Source organism: Capricornis sumatraensis, chromosome 14 (assembly GCF_032405125.1).
Source record: "Capricornis sumatraensis isolate serow.1 chromosome 14, serow.2, whole genome shotgun sequence".
Classification (NCBI taxonomy): Eukaryota; Metazoa; Chordata; class Mammalia; order Artiodactyla; family Bovidae; genus Capricornis; species Capricornis sumatraensis.
The window spans coordinates 77,769,666-77,794,226 of NC_091082.1; the positions used below are offsets into that span (position 1 = coordinate 77,769,666).

General features: G+C 38.6%; 1 protein-coding gene across 4 annotated transcripts in view; it reads right to left on the reverse strand.

Moving 5' to 3' along the window:
• RPS6KC1 (ribosomal protein S6 kinase C1) overlaps nt 1–24,561 on the reverse strand; it is a 210,640-nt gene that overhangs the window by 183,151 nt on the left and 2,928 nt on the right. For 3 of the 4 annotated variants that reach the window (XM_068985998.1, XM_068985997.1, XM_068985994.1), the window contains exons 2-3: nt 7,440–7,475; nt 217–337 (exon numbers count right to left, since the gene is read on the reverse strand). In XM_068985998.1, coding sequence (XP_068842099.1) covers nt 217–337; nt 7,440–7,475 — 157 coding nt within the window. The remainder of the gene's footprint in view (nt 1–216; nt 338–7,439; nt 7,476–24,561) is intronic. The other variant, XM_068985996.1, reaches the window with a different exon arrangement.

Here is a 24,561-nt window from a genome sequence, read left to right on the forward strand (position 1 = left end):
TCAACTGTAAATATAGCACTGAAGAAATAAAATATGAATCTCCTATATTTAAAAAAAAAAAACCATGAGAAAACAACTTCAAGAGCTTGCGGCATAATAGCAATTATCTTAATACAGGGCTTCTGACTTCATGGTACAGTGTTTTAGTATTCAGTGTATATACATAATTAGCTAGTCATCATTTTTCAAAATCACAATTTCAAAATAATCACTTACCAAACACTATTCCTTTAGCAAATGGAGGAAACAATTCTGAATGTCGAAATAAGTTTTTGTGAATTTGCCATAGTTCTTTGTGCAATTTCTTAAAGTCACTATATCTCTTCCATACGATTATCTAAAGAGAGAAGAAAATTAAATGTATCTCACAGTCAAACCATTTAGGTTCATATATCTGAACAAGAAAAAAAATTTTCATTAAAGTGCTCAAAACTGTCATGCAAAGGCAAACAAAAATGTTCTAACCAATGCAGTTACCTGTCTGAAATCAACTAATAATATTTGCTTTAAAAATATAAAGCAGCAATTCTCCCTCCAACTGTTTTGGTTTTTAAATTTCATTTTAAGAAAGCACTGCTTTCTTCATATTAGAAAAATATTCAACCTAGTACAAAAAAGGTCTACACTACACAAAATGTCACTTAACCTCTTCAAACATTAATTACAATTGCCCTGCAAATGAGTTAGATATCAAAATATATTCATCTCAAAAACAGCATGTTTACAAACACAAAATAATTTAAACAAATTTAAACATAAAGAACATACTCAGCATTTGCCTTGAAGGATAAATAATCTGAAAAATACTGAAGAACAAATAGCTTTGTAGCAAGTAATTAACCTAAACTTTTGCATTTCATAAAATCTCAGTTAAGACAGTAATAAGATTTCCAGAGGCAAGGTAAATCCTGATCAGAATACCACTAAAATTAGGATATTTCAAAAAACAAAATATCAATCATTTAGATTATATAACACATAAAAGTAAGCTACCTTCATTAGTTTAAACTATTGTCTAAACTTATTTAGATTAAATCAAAAGAAAAAAAAAAACACTTAATAAAGAAAAAAAATTTAACACACGGTCTTAACATTGATCCAGACCTCAGTCTCACAGGGTAAAACTGAGTTTTAAATTCTATTACCTAGTACATTGGGGCCTTTACTTCTGAAAAATCTAATTATCTAACTTCTAACAAACTCAATAGTGTAGTACTAATAAGCAAACATTAGGCCAAACAGGTAACCAAGTGTGATTTAAGAGACCTGTCAAAAAATCCACTCACTGCATATAAGAAATTATTTGCAAAATTCTGTCATGCTATCAAAAATTCCATTATGATTACTAAATGTCATATAAGAAATTCTTTGCAAAATTCTGTCATGCTATCAAAAATTCTATTATGATTACTAAATGTGCTGCTTTTCATATAAGAGACTTGCTTTTAATCCTAGGAGACTAGTCAGACAACATGAATTAATTTAAACAAACTGCTTGCCCCTGAGCTTTCCTTTTAGTCATCTGCATGTGTCTGTGCTCAGTCACTCAGTTGTGTCCGGCTCTTTGTGACCCCATGGACTATAGCCTGCCAGGCTGCTCCGCCCACGGAGTTTTTCAGGCAAGAATACAGAGTGGGTTACCATTTCCTCTTCCAGGGGATCTTCCCGACCCAGGGATCAAACCCACATCTCCTGCGTCTCCTGCACTGGCAGGCAGATTCTTTACCACTGAGCCACCTGGGAAGTCCTTTTTATTCATTTACTCAACAACAAAAATAGTCAACAAAGCAAATATTTTCATGAGCATACTTTATGCTAGGCACTGTGTTGGCACAAAGGACGAAGAATAAGAAACACAGTCCCTCCTTTAAAGAGTTTTCTGTCAAATTAGGAAGAATAAGCCAACACAGTAACTATATCACAAGACGGCATGATTGTGCTGAAAGGGTGTTGTGGAAGGAGCACCCACACAGTGTCGACTCAGGTGAGCACACTGAAGGAAGTAATGGCCAGAAAAAAACAAAAAGAGAGGGAGAGAGAAGCGGTCAGGAATGAAGTATTTTAAAAGGACAGGGAAAGGGCAAAATACAATTACTAAAATTTTGGCTTTTACAACTGGATAAATGGTGGTGCTATATTCCCAAAGGTGAACAGCCAAGGAGAAAAAGCTATGATGAGATAAGAATGAAGCTCAGTTTTAGATATATTTTATTTAGGTGCATGTGAGGCTAAGTCTAATTGAAGATATCCAATAGACAGGTCAGGAGTTCAAGAGCAAGAACTAAAAATAAGGTGTAGTAACTGGGGAGAAGAGAGGTGGAAATAACTCAGAAAAGATTTCTCAGCATTTGTTACAAGATGAGGAGTCTAAACGGCTGAATGATGGGGGTTAGTCAGAAGTAAAAGAAGAGGAAACCAAGGACACAGTCCGTATTGAAGAAGCTCAGCTGTGCCAGGAGACAGGACACCTGGAAGAAGAGGTTTCATATGAAATGGAAATGAACAAGACAAATGCAGACAGTAGAGCATCCACGGTTCCAGCAGAAGACAGAGTAAGAGGAACCGAGAGAGTCAAACCAACACTTGAAAAGTAAAAGGCCTCAGAGATTACAAGTGACTTTCTAATTTTCATATTTTGCTTCTCTGCAATTTCTAATCTTGATACATTAACATAATTCTGGTCATGGGAACATAGTGCTATTTCATATCTTTTAAATAGATCAAATTATGGTGGTACCACATCTGCCAAGGGCTTAAGGGCAAAACGAGTGCTGGGCTTCTGACAATAATCTTACCTAAGGGAAGCACAATCCTTAAAGCTATTATAAATTAGACATGAGAGCTATTCAAAAGACCACAGCTCATGGAAACAAATCTGTAGATAAAATTTGTATTCCAGTTAGGGTCACTGTCAAATAAAATCAGGGCAACTTAAGGGGCAAAAGTTAATAATTTAATCAGAATAGTGATAATAATGCCATGGCATATAAACCAGCAGCTAGTCTTTCAGAGCAAAAATTAGGAAATCTGTGTTTCTTCATTATGTCCTAATTTATTCATTCACATACTCACTCACATATTCTCAACACTGCAGAAGTGAAATACCCAAGAGCAAATAAAAACCCTCAAAAAATCAGGAAACCAAAGCATCTCCAAATGTCACAAGCCACTGCCTCCCTTTCTTCTTACTCCTTTTAAGCTTGGACATTTCTAAAAATCTTCAAAACGGAAAAGTGAACAAAAGCGCACCTCCACTATATCAGCAAGTATTGATGTCTGTAACTGGACTATACAAAGTAGCCAAAAGATACATGCAAAAAAAAAATATTTTCTCTAATAATCAATTCTTTCCTATTAGGAAAAAAAACTTATAATAACTTATTACTCTATTGAATCAACTCTGTAGAAATATCCTATTCATTAAAGTTACTTCTGCATAAAATTCCTCAATTAAATATTCCTCAACTAAAAATTCAGTGACAATCATAACAGACTACAAAGAAAAGCTTAATTTTCATTAAAAACATTTCCTTAGATATTTTTTACATAAAATGAATGCTTTCTATACAGATAATTTCTCTTAACAATACCAAAAAAACTTTAGATCTTTTACAAAACCACTCAATTAACTTTCTCCTTTTTACTCTCATATAATATTTAAAACTTGCTGGATCCAATTTTTCTGCAATGTCACCACCATACTACCTGCTTATGAATTTTGTTTCCTCCCCTTTTAAAGAGTCTTTTCTTTCCCCTGACACATTTCTGAATGTGCTCAAATAGTTTTTCTAAAACTGTTTTATTTATGAAATGACTTAACAGTGACAGACTTCGGATATGATACACAGAAAGTTCTATTTTGGTTCTCCTTTCCCAGATTTCCCCAGTGAAATAGAGAGACACAGAGCTATGGGCTACTTCTTTTTTAAAGGTGAGGAGTGAAGGACACATCTCTACCTCATTCTTTGCGTCCTATAGTTGCGTGCTCTAGAGAACCTGCTGAACAAAAGGTCACATTAACTGTTGCTGTCCCCCTCCAGAATGACCCGTGCTGCTCTTAATAAATGAAAACTTGGAGGGAATGTTTAAAAGATAAAAAGGGCTTCTGCACAACAAAGGAAAATATAAGCAAGGTGAAAAGACAGCCTTCTGAATGGGAGAAAATAATAGCAAATGAAGCAACTGACAAACAACTAATCTCAAAAATATACAAGCAACTTATGCAGCTCAATTCCAGAAAAATAAACGACCCAATCAAAAAATGGGCCAAAGAACTAAATAGACATTTCTCCAAAGAAGACATATGGATGGCTAACAAACACATGAAAAGATGCTCAACATCACTCATTATTAGAGAAATGCAAATCAAAACCACAATGAGGTACCACTTCACACCAGTCAGAATGCGATCGAAAAATCTGCAAGCAATAAATGCTGGAGAGGGTGTGGAGAAAAGGGAACCCTCCTACACTGTTGGTGGGAATGCAAACTAGTACAGCCACTTTGGAGAACAGTGTGGAGATTCCTTAAAAAATTGCAAATAGAACTGCCTTATGACCCAGCAATCCCACTGCTGGGCATACACACCAAGGAAACCAGAATTGAAAGAGACACATGTACCCCAATGTTCATCGCAGCACTGTTTATAATAGCCAGGACATGGAAACAACCTAGATGTCCATCAGCAGATGAATGGATAAGAAAGCTGTGGTACATATACGCAATGGAGTATTACTCAGCCGTTAAAAAGAATACATTTGAATCCGTTCTGATGAGATGGATGAAACTGGAGCCAATTATACAGAGTGAAGTAAGCCAGAAAGAAAAACACCAATACAGTATACTAACACATATATATGGAATTTAGAAAGATGGCAATGACGACCCTGTATGCAAGACAACAAAAAAGACACAGCTGTGTATAACGGACTTTTGGACTCAGAGGGAGAGGGAGAGGGTGGGATGATTTGGGAGAATGGCATTGAAACATGTATACTATCATGTGAGAGTCGAATCGCCAGTCTATGTCCGATGCAGGATACAGCATGCTTGAGGCTGGTGCACGGGGATGACCCAGAGAGATGTTATGGGGAAGGAGGTGGGAGGGGGGTTCATGTTTGGGAACGCATGTACACCCGTGGTGGATTCAAGTCAATGTATGGCAAAACCAATACAGTATTGTAAAGTAAAATAAAGTAAAAATAAAAATTAAAAAAAAAAAGAAAAAAGAAAATGTAAAAAAATAAAATAAATAAATAAAAGCCTGATAATAGCAAGTGTTGGCAGAAATGTGAAAAAAAAAAAAAAAGGAAAACCATCCTGGATAATTTTAAATTACTGACTCTATGCAAGTATTCTGGCCTACTTAGGAACAAAACTATCTTTTAGCATGTGCCAAGGTGCATGTGTGTAAGTGAGAAAAAGAGCTAAATCTCCCCAGTCTTTTAAGAATAGCATATTATTTGTCCTATATTTGATTAGACAAACAGTACATCTACTGATCTTCAACAGCTCTGGTGAAGCATAAGTAAATTCTAAGTGAATCAGTTAACAGAGAAAGAAAGTGAGAAGAAAGGAAATGGAAACAAATTCTACATAGTAAATTCCTTTCCTAAGTAAGAATTTCAATGTTTAAATGAAATAATACATGGGAAGCTAAAAAATGTTGTTGTAACTTCAAGGTTATTCTATCCTTCAAGAAGTCAGCTAGACAGAAGACATTCCTTTTAAGATTTTATACCATTTTTAACAAAGGACCATGCAACCATCTAACTAAAGCACACTTACAAGAGTTTCTGATGAATGGTTCACCAACAGTTGTTATTATAAAAGAGCTTTCCCCAAAAAAGGATTAAGGAAATGGCAGAGAGTATGTTCATGGATAGGTTGGCTCAGGATTCTCCCTGGAAAAGGGGAACATCAAGCTACAAACTACAGCACAGCAATCAGACACTGTATTCAAAGGAAACAACCCATTTTCAATTCTAACAGATATAAGTATTCAGAAGCAGAAAAGCCTGGTATTGACTATTTTTTTTTTTTGGTATTGACTATTAATTCAACAGAATTAACAGAATTCTAAGGAATAGTTCATACTAAATGAACTGACTTAAATAAGAGTACTCTCTTAATCAAAGGTACAAGTTATTTTCAATGCCATTTTGAAAGGATATAGACATATATAACTATAGACTTAGCCTTTTCTTCCAAAATAACAATATTTTCTTCCTGGCTATCAGAGGGGCAGGGAGTGAGGTTAAAACCCCTAAGGAAAACAGTATGGAATCTTTTTAAAATGTGTCTTTTATCCAACTTTTTTTTTTTTAACTCTTTAACAATAGGACAAAAACAATTACCAGATTAGATATAGCAAGAAACAGTAATACATAAAAGTTAAAATATTATCAAAACATGTTCAAACCAACCAGAACCAATCAATTTAAATCCATGAATCAAGACAGGTATGTTTGGTAAGCATTAAGTGGGGCTTGTGGTTAAATAGATAATACACAGCCCACCTGAAGACATTAAAATGCAATTAGGAAAAAAAACCTTGCAGAATAAAGATGTAACAAATTACAACATCTGTTTTAAACACTTTAATAGGAAGAAAAAATATATATATATATAGACTATATATATCCTTCTAGTCCTACTATAAATAAGCAAGGACCAAAATGAAAGTAAACGTAAAAATGTTGAAAGACATGAACTCCTCAGTTAGGATTCCTAAAGGTATATAACAAGGACAAAGTAATTACAAATAGAGAATCCTACAGTTCTAAGCAAAACTATAACAAGCTGGTATTATTTTAAAAAGAAGGAATTAGTCTGCAAAAGAACTAAATACAAAATTCTAAAAAGAAGCAATTTTCCAGGATGTCAACATGCCAACTCAATATAAAAATGGAAGTAGAGAAGGAGGTTCGGGAGGGAATGGATGTATGTACACGTATAGCTGCGTCACTTTGTTGTGCAGCAGAGACTAACATACACTGTAAAGCATTTCTATGCCAACAAAAACAAATGAAGTACAGAGAAACCCATAATTTATTATGCTCTTTAAAATTAATATGTTACCAAATACTCTTTTTTATTTCTTTTTCTTTACCATACAGGCATCATAATTTTCAAATCAATAGGGGCCCTTAACTAGTACTGAAATCTTATGAGTGGCAATTATCAGAAAAGTTATCACATTATTAAATGGCACTATAATTCCTGAAATTTTTATTTATATAACTTAACACCTACTGAAACTTAACATTGACCTAATAGGTCTGAAATAAGATACTTCAGTTACTGTTCAGTGAATTGAAAACAATTTCCAAACAAGATACAAAGACTGACATACAAATAACTGCTTCCTCAATGAAGCATTTAATTAAATTTTTGTCAAAATGCATAAAATAAAATTTTCATATGGATAAACATGTTACCTCCTGGACATCCTCTGGATTTCTTCGTGAAACAACCTAAAACAAAGAAAACACAGAAATATCTAATCATTATCAAAACTAACTATTTTACACTTGCATGATTAATTTCAACAGCATTTGTATGAAAAATTCAACTTGCTGAAAGAAATATCATATTATATCATTTTCACAGAACTCAGTTAAATAACTTCACTATTTGAAACACATACTAAAAAATTAAAACCAAAAGGCAACTAAAATAAAGTCCACATGCTAATGTTCGTGTACTATTACATTCACAAGAGAATGCCTCATCCTTTTACTCTTACTTGACAATTCTAACAGCTTATCTACCCCCCTTTCCAGTCTACATACAAATCAGAAGCATAAAAAGGCAGCTGCACCTCAACAAAGTATACAAAGGGACAGCTCTGTATTATTTCTTCTTTTTTATTTTTCATTTTTTCTGTATTATTTCTTACACCCATATATAAATCTACAATTAGCTTAATAAAGATTTCACATTTAAAAAAAAAAAAAAGCCACAATGCTCAGATATACCAATATCTGTTAGAAGTAATCACTGACCTCCTAATGGTGAAAAAGAAAACAAAAGTAACCTGTTTTAAAAAAAAAAGTATACACATCACTCACTGACAAATAATCCTATCATTATTGCCTGAGCAGGGACGGTGGGGGTTGGATTCTTTCAGACTTCTCTAATGATAAGAGCCAAAAAGTCTAACACCATGTACCAAGAATTCCTCACAAAGTGTACAAAAAGCAGGCTGGGTGCTTAAATCATCAAATGCATTGCAGAGTGGGGAAAATCTCATATTAGATACATAATACCCTCTATGCAAATATAAAAGTCATAAACTTGATGCTACAATATGTATTCTGCAGAAACAAACAAACAAATACATCAAACATATTAAAACCGTGCCTGCGGATGAGAGGAAGAAAAGTCTTTGATGCCAGGTGACAATACTATAACTGGAGATTATGATCAATTCAACACTACACTACTCCTAAAGTCCAAAACAAAAACAAAAAGTATACTGAAGCCACACAAACTTGGGTTCAAATTACAGTTCCTCCACTCACAGGCTTGAGGGCTCTACAGAATGAGGATAAACTCTGTCTGGCCTGGCTGTAGCAGACAGCAAATATGGAGACACAAGAACTCCATGATTTAAAACTTATCTTTCTCTTACTAGAGAACTTAAGTACCTTGAAAGATCCCACACAATTCCGAAAGAAAAGGTTTCCAATTTCTTGCCACTCTACTCTCCAACTTTCAGGATATAAAATTTGGTGAAATCTCTTAGCCATTTTCATTGAGAACAATGCTGTCCAACAGTACTTTCTCTGATGATGGAAGGAAATATCCCCTATTGCCACTGTTCAACGCAGTAGCCCCTGGCCACATGCACATGTGGCTCCTAAGCACTGGAAATATGGCTACGACAACTGAAGAATGAAACTTTTAATTTTATTTCATTTAAATTAATTTAAATTAAAATAAAAGTAGCCACATATGGCTAATGCTATTGCTAAGTCACTTCAGTCGTGTCCAACTCTGTGCGACCTCATAGACGGCAGCCCACCAGGCTCCCCCGTCCCTGGGATTCTCCAGGCAAGAACGCTGGAGTGGGTTGCCATTTCCTTCTCCAATCCATGAAAAGTGAAAAGTGAAAAGTGAAAGTGAAGTCGCTCAGTCGTGTCTGACCCTCAGCGACCCCATGGACTGCAGCCTTCCAGGCTCCTCCATCCATGGGATTTTCCAGGCAAGAGTACTGGAGTGGGGTGCCATTGCCTCTCTAAACAACACAGATTTACAGTAAGAGGTTAGAACAGGTAACTAACAACAATGTATTATTCAAAAACTGGATTTTAACTATTACTTTCAAATTCCACCCCCTAAAAAATCTCCACCTTTGCAAAAGCATGGTGTTTCACATAATTAAATAATTTAATTTTGCCTCCTATAAATATAAATTTGCCTCCTAAAAATATAAGAACATATTTTTATAAAATGTGCTAAAGAGAAGTTAGATAATCAGTCCACTAATATCCACCCACCAAAAATAAATCAACATATGATCACTGGCAATAAGATTTATTCTAAACAATACTTTATTGTTTCTTTATTAATAATACTTTATAAATAATAAATAATACTTTATTCTAAACAACACTTTAACACATGCAGATGATCTTTCTGGGACAAGAGAAATGATTTTCCTGCTTGGTGTATGTAGTAGAAGTATCAAATTTTAGATTTTCCTCAGGTAAGCTGTTCCTGGAAATCAAATATGTCTGTACTGCATCATCAAAACTATATTAGCCATTCCCTAACAACAACCACAATGTAAAAACAATTTCATCAGAAATAACCCATCTGGGGCTTCCCTGGTGGCTCAGTGGTGAAGAATCCGCCTGCCAGTGCCGGAGACACGGGTTCAGTCCCTGACCCGAGAAGGTCCCACGTGCCCCAGAGCAACTCAGCCCGTGCGCCACAACTACGAAGCCCACGCTCTAGACCCCACGCTCACAGGAGCAGCCGCCACAGTGAGCAGCCTGTGCACCGCACCTGCACAGCAGACCCTACTCTCTACGACTAGAGAAAAGCCCACGCAGCAACCAAGACCCAGCACAGCCAAAAACGAGGTTTTTAAAAGTTGGTTTAAAAAAGGAAAGAAATCACCAATCTGGGACTTCCCTTGTGGCCCAGTGGCTAAGACTCCTCACACCCAATGCAAAGGGCCCAAGTTGAATCCCTGGTCAAGGAAACTAGATCCCACATGCTGCAACTAAAAGACCCACATGTCTCAACTAAGACCTGGGGCAGCCAAATAAATAAATAAAAATTTTTAAAAAAGAAAGAAGGAAAGAATCAACCTGATTATGACTCCTCATCCACACTTTGTTGGCTCATGGATTTCTGCTATATGGCTGATGGCAAGCAAAAGAAAGTGCCTGCCTTCACACCTCCCAGAGCTTACAGTCTGGTGGCACACAGTAGGTGCTAAGCAACAGGTTAAGAATGGCTGCACCTTCAATGTTTTCATGGCAAGTCATTCATAGTTATTATAGAAGAGCAAAACTTACTCAAACTAAGTGGAGATCTTTAATTTTAAGCTCAAAAAGAACTTCTCCTCATCCTCACATACTTCTCATATGAAGAGGCAGAGTTGAGAAAATTAGGTCAAAAGTTACTTCCTGAGCATTCTATCCTCTTCCCAAACAGCATAAAAAAAGCTTAGTGAAAAGCATGTCCGGAAAGTAGAGGGCTATACTTGCTTGATTCTTTTTCCTCGCTGGTTCTTTTGCTTCTCTTTTGTAGGTTTTCCTTCCTCCTTCTACCCTCAACACTCTGTAAGCACGCCAAGAATCAATTCTAACTCTGCTTCTTAGCCTACTTTTCAGTATTAAGAGAGAAAGTCTGAATCTGTGTTAATACTGTTCAAGGCACTGTACTACGCAAGTGGGAGGGGAAAAAAAAAACTTGACTTTGTACATTTACATTTGCACAGCATTTTATATCAATCTTTCATTTTATTCCCTCAACAACCTATGAATTATTAGGAAGAGGTTATTATGAGTCCCCCTTTTACCCCACAAGGATACAAGGTCCAGAAAGTTGTATAAAGTCCCATGGCTATTCACCTTCAGATTTGCAATTAGAACTCGGATTTTCTGATTCTTAATTCAGCACTCTTTCCACCGTAGTCTATTGCAAAGGTCTCCAACCTTTTTGGCACCAAGGACCAGTTTTGTTAAAGACAATTTTTCTACAGACGGGGGTGGGGGCGTGGGCTTGGGGATGACTCACAAGCATTACACTTACTGTGCACTTTATTTCTATTATTATGACATCAGCTCCACCCTCTGATCATCAGGCATGAGTCCTGCTCTACTGCGTCCCTCCATTTACCTGCAGTATTTTCTGCAATAACTTTACTTAACTCCACATCGCCCTTCACCACTAGGTTTTATTTACTCTTATTCATTCAACAAATATCAGTGCCTACTCTGTTGATAGGTAGAGTAGCATAGCAGTGAATACACTGGATCTGATTCTTAATAACATTAGAAAAATATAATCACTTGCTAAATACATTACCAAGTTCAACCACTTGGTACCCCACTATAAGGATTCAGTATTCCCATGTGTGCAAACTCACTTAAATGAGTTAATTATCTGTCCTCTGAAATGAAAACCAAAGAACACAATGGGCTGGAATAACATGGTGGTGGTGGTTTAGTCGCTCAGTCGTGTCCGACTCTTGAGACCCCATGGACTGTAGCCTGCCAGTCTCTCTGTCCATGTCTATTCTCCAGGCGAGAATATTGGAGTGGGTTGACGTTCCCTTCTCCAGAGAATCTTCCCAACCCAGAAATCGAACCCAGGTCTCCTGCACTGCAGGAAGATTCTTTATTGGCTGAGCTATCAGGGAAGCCCCCTCATGGAATAACATGAGTTGAGCCCAAATGTCCTTTAAGGGTAACTCTTTCTAACTATGTAATTCTCTTCAGCAGTACTACAAAACTGACAAAAATAAATAAATAAAAATATCAGAACTCTGAGGAAAAAAATATGATCATACTGAAAATGAACAAAATTGAACCCTCAGATTCAGATTTTAACATTGTGTTAGCAATTATCTTAATAAGTAGTCAATTCCAAAACAAAAATACTGTAAATTCAGGGACTTCCCTGGTGGTACAGTGATAAGAATCCGCCTGCCAATGCCAGGGACATGGGTCCGATCCCTGATCCCAGATGATTCCACATACCAGGAGCAACGAAGCCCATTCACCACAATACTGAGCCAAGTGCTCTAGAGCCTCAACTACTGAGCTGGCATGCTGCAACTACGAAAGCCCTCATGCCTAGAGCTTGCGCTCCAAAACAAAGAGAAGCCATCTCAACAAGAAACCTGTGCACTGCTACAGAGTAGCCCCACTCACCACAGCTAGAGAAAGCCTGCTCACAGCAACAAAGACCCAGTGTGGCCAAAAATAAATAACGAAATAATAGTCTTAAAAATACTGTAAATTCACCCTGATGTGGGTTGCTAGCATTCAGTTATTTTTTTTGGGGGGGGGGGGTGAATTTCAATATTTTGTTATACAATTCCACAAAAGTTAGAATTTAAAGCAGTGATTCTTTTCATTTAAAGTTCATAAATTTCCATGGCAAGCATAGACTATCGCCAGCTCAGTAAGTACTATACATATCATGAAGAGCCTTTTGCTATAGAGAATTCTATCACCAAGTAATCTTGAAAATTATTATCTAAAGCAATGCTTGATAAACTGCACTGCATGGAATACAGATATTCTTTAAATCACCAATTTTAAGGGCTTAATGATCAATTCAGTTTACTTTCGTTTAAAAAAAATTTTTTTTGCAGCAGACTTTCTCAAGGCCTCAAGGCCTCTCAATATTATTATGCCTAGTAAATTTCTGAAAGAAAAACAAATAGTATTTCCCAAGGTCATTTATCCACCCAACTATTTATGCAACACCTATTACTGATAAAATCTGGAACACAACTGGGAAATGCTACTGCAACATTTGTCGTCCATCGGCCTCAATTAATGCCAACAGCAAGTTCTGAATTTAGGGAAACAAGGGCTCACAGTAAAGGTTAACTATCTCTTACTATGCTAAGAAATTAAATATTTTATTACATTCAATCAACACAACAATCTTGCCTGCTAAGATGAGATAACCAAGGCCCAGGGGAACATATTAGCACTAATCAGATTCATCAGTAATACACAGGACCAGGTCTCACAACCCTCTGGTTCTAAACAAAGTGCTCTTTCCAGGACATAACTAAATTGGCCCTCCTAGAGATTAAAATTCCAAGTAACAGCCCTAATGCCAGTTCAGTTCAATTGTTCAGTCATGTCCAACTCTTTGCAACCCCATGGACTGCAGCACGCCAGGCTTCCCTGTCCATCACCAACTCTCGGAGCTTGCTCAAACTCATGTCCATCGAAGCCATGATGCCATCCAACCATCTCATCCTCTATCGTCCCCTTCTCCTCCTGCCCCCAATCTCTCCCAGCATCAGGGTCTTTTCCAATGAGTCAACTCTTAGAATGAGGTGGCCAAAGTATTGGAGTTTCAGCTTCAGCATCAGTCCTTCCAATGAACACCCAGGACTGATGGCCCTTAGGATGGACTGGTTGGATCTCCTTGCAGTCCAAGGGACTCTCAAGAGTCTTCTCCAACACCACAGTTCAAAAACATCAATTCTTTGGCGCTCAGCTTTCTTCACAGTCCAACTCTCACATCCACACATGACCACTGGAAAAACCATAGCCTTGACTAGACAGACCTTTGATGGCAAAGTAATGTTTCTGCTTTTCAATATGCTATCTAGGTTGGTCATAACTTTCCTTCCAAGGAGTAAGCGTCTTTTAATTTCATGGCTGCAGTCACCATCTGCAGTGACCCTGGAGCCCCAAAAAATAAAGTCTGACACTGTTTCCACTCTTTCCCCATCTATTTCCCATGAAGTGATGGGACCAGATGCCATGATCTTCGTTTTCTGAATGTTGAGCTTTAAGCCAACCATTTCACTCTCCTCTTTCACTTTCATCAAGAGGCTTTTTAGTTCCTCTTCACTTTCTGCCATAAGGGTGGTGTCATCTGCATATCTGAGGTTATTGATATTTCTCCCGGCAATCTTGATTCCAGCTTGTGCTTCTTCCAGCCCAGCGTTTCTCATGATGTACTCTGCATTTAGGTCCTCTAAATTCTTCCCAGTGCTAACTTCTTTTATCTACTTCTTACCAAGTTATTACCTAGTTTCCTTAAGGAGCCTTCCTGGTAGCTCAGCTGGTAAAGAATCTGCTTGAAGTGAAGAAGACCCCGGTTCTAACTCTGGGTTGGGAAGATTCCCTGGAGAAGGAAATGGCATCCCACTCCAGTATTCTTGCCAAAAATCCTAGGGCCAGAGGAGCCTTTCAGGCTACAGTCCATGGGTCACAAGAGTCGGACACGACTTAGTGACTAGTTTCCTTAATAGTCAAAGTCAAAAGCACTCTTTTCCAATTATCATAAAAATGATTTGAAATCAATCTCTTAACTCGAATACACAAAAGAACTGTCATCTTCATAAGATTAAGAGATGGCTACTGGAAAACAAAACTACAAAATTTATTCAATCTAACCGTTATAGTTCCTACCAAAAATGATCACAAAATAAGTCCCTTCAGAAACAAACAGAAATCATAATATGATTTATAATCATATAATCATGATTTATATCACAAATTTAAACATAAATTTTAAAAAGCTACTTTTATGAGCAATTTATAATAATCAGGTCTTCTGATGGCCACTTCACTATCAGTATTCAGCTGCTAGTTTGGGTCAGAAGCAGAGGTAAGAGGATAAAATATTAACAAAAGTAACATATTTTTAAAAAAACTGTCACAACACAAATAATCAAACTCAATGAAAAACAGAGACATGCCCCACACATTTTATTTCTCAAAGATATGACTTTCCAAACGTAGAAGAGAAAAAATAAGGTATACAGAAATGTAAGGCTACACTATACTGAACTTTTCCCATTGTGGTGATTAGGCAAACCAAATGGAACATCCATCTGTGTAATGCATGCAATTCTGACTTTCAGACATTTGACTTTCATAAAATCCACCTTCATGTAAACATACTGACATCTTTAAACTGCTTTTCATACACACACACACTCTGGCAAGAGGAACAGCGACCCCAGCTCACAGAGACAAGCATCCCCTTACCAAACTCAACCCCCCTCCCCCTGCCCCTCCATCACCTGCATCTCAGCTCCTCCCCCTCTTTTCCCCACAGACCTGCAGGTGTCACTGGTTGGCAAGGATACCTGGGTTGGTTAATCACTTGCCAGCCAGGTAGTCAGGACCCAAGAGACAGCACCTGCACAAACCATAATTGGATACTTTACAATATTTTTTTTAGTACTCTGAAGAAAGAGAACTCCCATTAAGATAGATAAGTCAGTGGGGAAAATTTTAGACATTCAACTTTCTAGTAATTGCTTATGATAGTAATATGTTGAAAGTAAGAAATATTTTCTACATTATTAAAATCCCAAAATCTATAGGAGAATAAAGAAACTAACAGCAAGTTACTTTTGCACGCTCAATAAACGCTTGCTAAAGTTACTTTTTTCACTTCAAATTCTCCCAATTATTATAGCACTACTCTAAGGTAAACTACTTTCCAATCAAAGTTCAAGGAAAATAAAAACCTGTAATGTTAGTTAACACAGGGACTTCCTTGGCAGTCCAGTGGTTAAGACTTTGCCTTCCAACGCAGCGGATGCAAGTGTGATCTCTGGTCCTGGGAGCTAAGATACCACATGCTTCACAGACAAAACACCAAAACATAAAACAGAAGCAAAAATGTAACAGACTCAATAAACACTAAAAATTGGTCCACATCCAAAAAAACAATCTTTGCAGCAAAAATAAAAGTTATAGCAGCAAGTTACCTTGGTATACTCAATAAATGTTTTGCTAAAGTTGCTTTTCTCACTTTAAATTCTACCAATTATTATAATACTATTGGTGTTTTTTAGTTGTGAAGTTGTATCCAACTCTTTTGCTATCCCATGGACTATAGTCCACCAGGCTCCTCTGTCCATGGGATTTCCCAGACAAGAATACTGGAGTGAGTTGCCATTATCTTCTACAGGGGATCTTCCCAATCCAGGGACAGAACCTGGGTTCGATCTCCTGCATTGGCAGGTGGATTCTTTACCACTGTGACAGCAGGGAAACAACTATTTTCCACTCAAAATTCAAAGAAAGTAAAAATTCTTAATTATAAAGTTAATGTACTGATTTTCTGGAAGTCTAGTGGCTAGGACTCCACATTTTGAACCCAGGGGGCACAGGTTCAATCTCTACTTGGGGAACTGCTGCTGCTGCTGCTGCTGCTAAGTCGCTTCAGTCGTGTCCAACTCTGTGCGACCCCATAGACGGCAGCCCACCAGGCTCCACTGTCCCTGGGATTCTCCAGGCAAGAACACTGGAGTGGGTTGCCATTTCCTTCTCCAATGCAAACCCTGGGGTGAGGCCATAAAAAGAATTAATATAAAAACCTTTAATTTTAAAATGTTAATATCTGAGCATATAAGTTGTCAATAAACAAGATGAAAACAGGAATTGTTTACATTTTTTAAAACCTGGTGTCAACAGAGATCTTATTAGATACAGCACAAAAAGCCTATTTTTCCTCCATAAAAGAAAAATATGATAACCTAGACTTCACCAAAATTAAAAATTTTTACTTTGTGAAAGACACTGTTAAGAGAATGAAAAGATATGCTACATACTGGGAGGAAACACTTGCAAACTACATATCTGACAAAAAACTTACATTCAAAAAAGAACTATCAAAAGTCAACAATCAGAAAACAAACCCACTGAAAAAACTAGGCAAAAGGTGATCTCAACAGGTTAATTACTCTGATTCTCTTTATAAAATGCCCTCAAAAGGACAAAAGTATAGAGGGAGAGAGCAGAACAGCAGCTGCTAGGGACTAAGAGGTGGGAAAAGAGTGTAAAACAGGGAAAGCAGAGGGAGATTTTGAGGCTGATGGGAACTGTTCTGCTCCCTGATTATGGCAGGGAATATGTGAATCCATTCATGTGTAAAGATTCATAAAATTACACAACAAAATATCAGTTATACTGTATATTAATTTAAAAGATAACAGAAAGGAAAACACTGCCTCTTTCCAGCCTTCTCTCAAGTCCCTACTATATCCAGGCTGTGTTAGGCACCAAAAATAGAAGACAGTTTGCCCTCAGAGGAAGCAAACAAGTACAATAAGGTAAAGGCTTTAATGGAGGGATATATTAGGTGGGTGAAAAAGTAATTGTGGTTTCCGATGGTGAACCTTAAATCATTGTAACCAGGCTCAAACACATCTTTGTTAATTAAAATAGGAACCACTGTAATCAACACATTTCTGCCAATGAGAAATAAGTTTATTTCCTTAGCATAAAAATCTGTGCTTCGAGATTCGACAAACTCTTGGAAAGCATTTTCTGCCTCCTACTGGTTGTGAAAGCGTTTTCCCTGTAAAAACCTGTCAAGATGTTTGAAGTGGTAGTCATTTGGCAAGAGGTCAGGTGAATATGGAGGATGAAGCAAACCTTCGTAGCCCAAATCATTCAACTTTTGAAGTGTTGGTTTGCAACATGCAGTTGGTCACTGTCGTGGAGAAGAATTGGGCTCATCCTGTTGATTAATGCCGTTTGCAGGCGCTGCAGTTTTTGGTACATCTCATCAATTTGCTGAGCATACTCAGATGTAATGGTTTGGCCGGGATTCAGAAAGCTGTAGTGGATCAGAATGGCAGCAGACCACCAGTCAGTGACTATGACCCTTTTTCTGGTGCAAGTTTGGCTTTGAGAAGTGCTTTGGAGCTTCACCCCAGTACAAGCACTGAGCTGGTCATCGCTGGCTATCATATAAAATCCACTTTTTGTTGCACGTCACAATCTGATTGAGAAATGGTTCATTGTTATTTCATAGAATAAGCAAAGACAACACTTCAAAATGACTATTTTTAAAAATTTTTGGTCAGCTCATGAGGCACCCACTTATTCAGTTTTTCACCTTTGCAATTTGCTTAAAATGCCACACAACCATAGAATGGTCAACATTGAGTTCTTCAGCAACTTCTTGTGTAGTCATAGAGGATCAGCTTTGATGATTGCGGTCAATTGGTCATTGTCAACGTCTGATGGTTGGGCACTATGCTCCTCATCTCCAAAGCTCTCATCTCCTTTGCAAAATTTCTTGAATCACCACTGCACTGTATGTTCATTAGCAGTTCCTAGGCCAAAGCGTTGTTGATGTTGTGAGTTGTCTCCGCTGCTTTACTACCCACTTTGAACTCAAATGAGAAAATCATTAGAATGCGCTTTTTGTCTAACATCATTTCCCTAGTCTAAAATAAATATAAACAGATAGCTCAGACAATAAAGAATCTGCCTGCAATGCAGAAGACCTGGGTTGGATCCCTGGGTCAGAAAGATCCCCTGGAGAAAGGAATGGCAATCCACTCCAGTAATCTTGCCTGGAAAATCTCACGGACAGAGGAGCCTGGTGGTCTATTGACCATGGGGTCCCAAAGAACTAAACACGACTGAGCGACTAACTTCACTTTCACTAAGTCATTAACAAGAAAACATAAAGCAAGAAAAGGGCATTAAAATGATGTCTAACATAACCACATTTATCTAAGAATGTATTCCAATATCAAACTGCAAAGTTCAACCATGCAAACCATAATCGCTTTTGCACCAACCTAATACAATACAGAATACAGAATGTGGTCCACTGGAGAAGGGAATGGCAAACCACTTCAGTATTCTTGCCTTGAGAACCCCATGAACAGTAGGAAAAGGCAAAATGATAGGATACCAAAAGAGGAACTCCCCAGGTCAGTAAGTGCCCAATATGCTACTGGAGATCAGTGGAGAAATAACTCCAGAAGGAATGAAGGGATGGAGCCAAAGCAAAAACAATACCCAGCTGTGGATGTGACTGGTGATAGAAGCAAGATCCGATGCTATAAAGAGCAATATTGCATAGGAACCTGGAATGTCAGGTCCATGAATCAAGGCAAATTGGAAGTGGTCAAAAAAGAGATGGCAAGGGTGAATGTCAACATTCTAGGAATCAGCGAACTAAAATGGACTGGAATGGGTGAATTTAACTCAGATGACCGTTACATCTACTACTGCGGGCAGGAATCCCTCAGAAGAAATGGAGTAGCTATCATGGTCAACAAAAGAGTCCAAAATGCAGTACTTGGATGCAATCTCAAAAATGACAGAATGATCTCTGTTCGTCTCCAAGGCAAACCATTCAATATCACAGTTATCCAAGTCTATGCCCCAACCAGTAATGCTGAAGAAACTGAAGTTGAACGGTTTTATTAAGACCTACAAGATCTTTTAGAACTAACACCCACAAAAGATGTCCTTTTCATTATAGGGGACTGGAATGCAAAAGTAGGAAGTCAAGAAACACCTGGAGTAACAGGCAAATCTGGCCTTGGAATGTGGAATGAAGCAGGGCAAAGGCTAATAGAGTTTTGCTAAGAGAACGCACTAGTCATAGCAAACACCCTCTTCCAACAACACAAGAGAAGACTCTACACATGGACATCACCAGATGGTCAATACTAAAATCAGATTGATTATATTCTTTGCAGCCAAAGATGGAGAAGCTCTATACAGTCAGCAAAAACAAGGCCAGGAGCTGACTGTGGCTCAGATCATGAACTCCTTATTGCCAAATTCAGACTTAAATTGAAGAAAGTAGGGAAAACCACTAGACCATTCAGGTATGACCTAAATCAAATCCCTTATGATTATACAGTAGAAGTGAGAAACAGATTTAAGGGTCTAGATCTGATGGATAGAGTGCCTGATGAACTATGGAATGAGGTTCGTGACATTGTACAGGAGACAGGGATCAAGACCATCCCCGTGGAAAAGAAATGCAAACAAGCAAAATGGCTGTCTGGGGAGGCCTTACAAATAGCTCTGAAAAGAAGTGAGGCGAAAAGCAAAGGAGAAAAGGAAAGATATAAGCATCTGAATGCAGAGTTCCAAAGAATAGCAAGAAGAGATAAGAACGCCTTCTTCAGCAATCAATGCAAAGAAATCGAGGAAAACAACAGAATGGGAAAGACTAGAGATCTCTTCAAGAAAATTAGAGATACCAAGGGAACACTTCATGCAAAGATGGGCTCGATAAAGGACAGAAATGGTCTGGACCTAACAGAAGCAGAAGATATTAAGAAGAGGTGGCAAGAATACATGGAAGAACTGTACAAAAAAGATCTTCACGACCCAGATAATCATGATGATGTGATCACTAATCTAGAGCCAGACATATTGGAATGTGAAGTCAAGTGGGCCTTAGAAAGCATCACTACAAACAAAGCTAGTGGAGGTGATGGAATTCCAATTGAGCTATTTCAAATCCTGAAAGATGATGCTGTGAAAGTGCTGCACTCAATATGCCAGCAAATTTGGAAAAGTCAGCAGTGGCCACAGGACTTGAAAAGGTCAGTTTTCATTCCAATTCCAAAGAAAGGCAATGCCAAAGAATGCTCAAACTACCTCACAATTGCACTCATCTCACATGCTAGTAAAGTAATGCTCAAAATTCTCCAAGCCAGGCTTCAGCAATACGTGAACCGTGAACTTCCTGATGTTCAAGCTGGTTTTAGAAAAGGCAGAGGAACCAGAGATCAAATTGCCAACATCCGCTGGACCATGGAAAAAGCAAGAGAGTTCCAGGAAAACATCTATTTCTGCTTTATTGACTATGACAAAGCCTTTGATTGTGTGGATCACAATAAACTGTAGAAAATTCTGAAAAACATGGGAATACCAGACCACCTAACCTACCTCTTGAGAAATCTGTATGCAGGTCAAAAAGCAACAGTTAGAACTGGACATGGAACAACAGACTGGTACCAAATAGGAAAAGGAGTGCGTCAAGGCTGTATATTGTCACCCTGATAATTTAACTTATATGCAGAGTACATCATGAGAAACGCTGGACTGGAAGAAACACAAGCTGGAATCAAGATTGCCGGGAGAAATATCAATAACTTCAGATATGCAGATGACACCACCCTTATGGCAGAAAGTGAAGAAGAACTAAAAAGCCTCTTGATGAAAGTGAAAGAGGAGAGTGAAACAGTTGGCTTAAAGCTCAACATTCAGAAAACGAAGATCATGGCATCTGGTCCCATCACTTCATGGGAAATAGATGGGGAAACAGTAGAAACAGTGTCAGACTTTATTTTTGGGGGCTCCAAAATCACTGCAGATGGTGATTGTAGCCATGAAATTAAAAGACGCTTACTCCTTGGAAGAAAAGTTATGACCAACCTAGATAGCATATTCAAAAGCAGAGACATTACTTTGCCAACTAAGGTCCGCCTAGTCAAAGCTATGGTTTTTCCTGTGGTCATGTATGGATGTGAGAGTTGGACTGTGAAGAAGGCTGAGCACCAAAGAATTGATGCTTTTGAACTGTGGTGTTGGAGAAGACTCTTGAGGGTCCCTTGGACTGCAAGGAGATCCAACCAGTCGATTCTGAAGGAGATCAACCCTGGGATTTCTTTGGAAGGAATGATGCTAAAGCTGAAACTCCAGTACTTTGGACACCTCATGCGAAGAGCTGACTAATTGGAAAAGACTCTGATGCTGGGAGAGATTGGGGGCAGGAGGAGAAGGGGACGACAGAGGATGAGATGGCTGGATGGCATCACGGACTCGATGGACGTAAGTCTGAGTGAACTCCGGGAGATGGTGATGGACAGGGAGGCCTGGCATGCTGAGATTCATGGGGTCGCAAAGTCGGACGCAACTGAGCAACTGAACTGAACTGAATACAATACACAGAGTTCTCCATTTAAGAAAGGCTTCCTGTAGAAACAGGGCAGGAGAGGTCACCTGAGACTAGCAGCGATTGCGAAGAAAAAATGGAAGCGCATTCCAGACTGAGAAATCCACATCTAACAGAGAAGCAAGGAAGCATGCTTCCCAGTGGTAAAGAATTCGCCTGCCAATGCAGGAGACACAGGAGACGCAGATGTGTGTTCGATCCCTGGGTGGGGAAGATCTGGAGGAGGAAATGGCAACCCCCTCCAGTATTCTTGCCTGGAAAATACCATGGACAGAGGAGCCTGGTTGGCTACAGCCCACGGGATCGCAGAGTCAGATACAGCAGAGCACGCACACATGTGCACACACACACAGGAAAAACTCAGTGTACCAGCATACTTAGGAAACTACAGATAATTATCTTTCCAAGCACAAGCAGCCCATACAACAATGTGGTCAGGAATTGAAAGCAGGTTCCCTCCAAAGCTTCCCTGGTGGCTCAGAGGTTAAAGCGTCTGCCTGCAATGCGAGGCCTGGGCTCGATCCCTGGGTCGGGAAGATTCCCTGGAGAAGGAAATGGCAACCCACTCCAGTATTCTTGCCTGGAAAATCCCATGGACAGAAGAATCGGCAGACACGACTGAGCAACTTCACTTTCACTTTCCCTCCAAGCAATACAAATAGTGCTTGAATTTGAAGCTTTGGAAGAGGCAATTTTCAGATTCAAGTCAAGCTGAGTACTTCTATTAATATTTGCTTTAGTAAATATCACTTTAGTAAACTACAGTATACCCACAGCCTCTAATAAAGTGTGTTTAGGAACTCAGCACAGCACTGGGATTAAAAGCACTCTGACAGATAGACTACCAGGGTTCCAATCTAAACTCTACCACTTGTTTGCTGTGTGAGCCTAGGCAAGTTATTTAACATTTAGGTGCTTCAATTTCCTCACGTGAGGAATTCTCCTAATGTGAGAATAATGATGGCACCTACTCATGCACTGCTATGAAAAATGTGCTAATTTATATAATGTGCTTAGAATAGAGCTTGACTCACACTAAGCACCGCAGAAGTATGTGCTATTAATATTCAACAAACGTTAGCTATGTCAAATAGACTTATGTATTCTGATAGTTTGAAAACAAACCCAAATTATGTGCAAGACCTGCACACTGAAAACTGGAAAATATTGCTCAAATTAAAGAGCTAAATAAAAGGAAAATTTGTGTTCATGGATTAGAAGATTCAATATTACTTAAAGATATCAATTCTAAAACTGATCTATACTCTCAACATGCGTGCCTGCATGCTCAGTCACTTCAGTTGTGTCCAACTCTTTGGGACCTTAGGGACTGTAGCCCTCCAAGCTCCTTGGTCCAAGGGATTCTCCAGGCAAGAATACTGGAGTCAGTTGCTCAGCCCTCCTCCAGGGGCTCTTACTGACCCAGGGATCAAACCTGTATAGCCTTTGGCTCTTGCATTGCAAATGAATTCTCTACAACTGAGCCACCAGCCACCAGGAAAGCCCCACATTCTCAGTGTAACTCCAATCAAAATCTGAGTAGGCATGTTTGCAAGTTTAATAAGCTGATTCCAAAGTTTTTCTAAAAATGCAAACAATCCAGAATAGCCAAAATAATTTTGAGAAAGAAAGAGGATTAAGACTATCAGATTTCAGCTTGGTATAAAGGTAGGATATGGTAACCCACTCCAGTATTCATGCTTGGAGAATCCCATGGACGGAGAAGCCTGGCAGGCTACAGTCCACGGGGTCGCAAAGAGTTGGACATGACTGAGCGACTTCACTTACTTACTTACTTATAAAGGTATAATAAGGCTGTGTGCTATCAAGAGAAACAAAAGCCCACATTCATTGAGACTTGTATATAAATGTCCATAGTAGCTGTATTTAAAAGAGCCAAAAACTGGAAACAATCCAAATGTCCATCAACCCAAACGTGGAAGGATTAACTATAGGATAACCATACAAGGGAATGTGCATGCTTGCTCAGTCGCTTCAGTCAGGTCCAACTCTGTGACCCTACGGACTATACCCCGCCAGGCCCCTCTGTCCATGGGATTCTCCAGGCAAGAATACTGGAGTGGGTTGCCAGGCCCTCCTCTAAAGAATCTTCCTGACCCAGGGATCAAATCCCTGCTCTCCTGCACTGCAGCTGAATCTTTACCATTGAGCCACCAGAGAAACCCGCAAGGGAATACTGGTCAGCAATAAAGGAGAATAAAAATACACAATATAGATGAATCTCAAATAAACCTGCTGAGGTAAAGAAGCCAAATCCCTCCTCCACAAAAGAGCACAGTACAACAACAGAAAGCTGACCAGCAGCTGCCTAGGGACAGGGGGTGGGGAGAGGGGACTGCCTGCAAAGGAGCATGAGGGAACTGCCGCAGTGATGACTGTGGCGGTGGTGGTTACACAGTTACAGACACAGGTCAAAACTCGTCAAACTGTACACTTAAAATTGGTGAATCTTACTCCATATAAATTACGCCTCAACAGAAAGAAAGTCATAAGGCAGCATTGTCTTTTAATAATAGAAACAAGATTTTCTTTTCATATTCATGAAAGAATACAGGCAAGAATTACTATTTACTTAATACTGTTAAGAAATCTATATTACCTTATACAATTTTGTAAACTTTAGCATGATGAAACAAC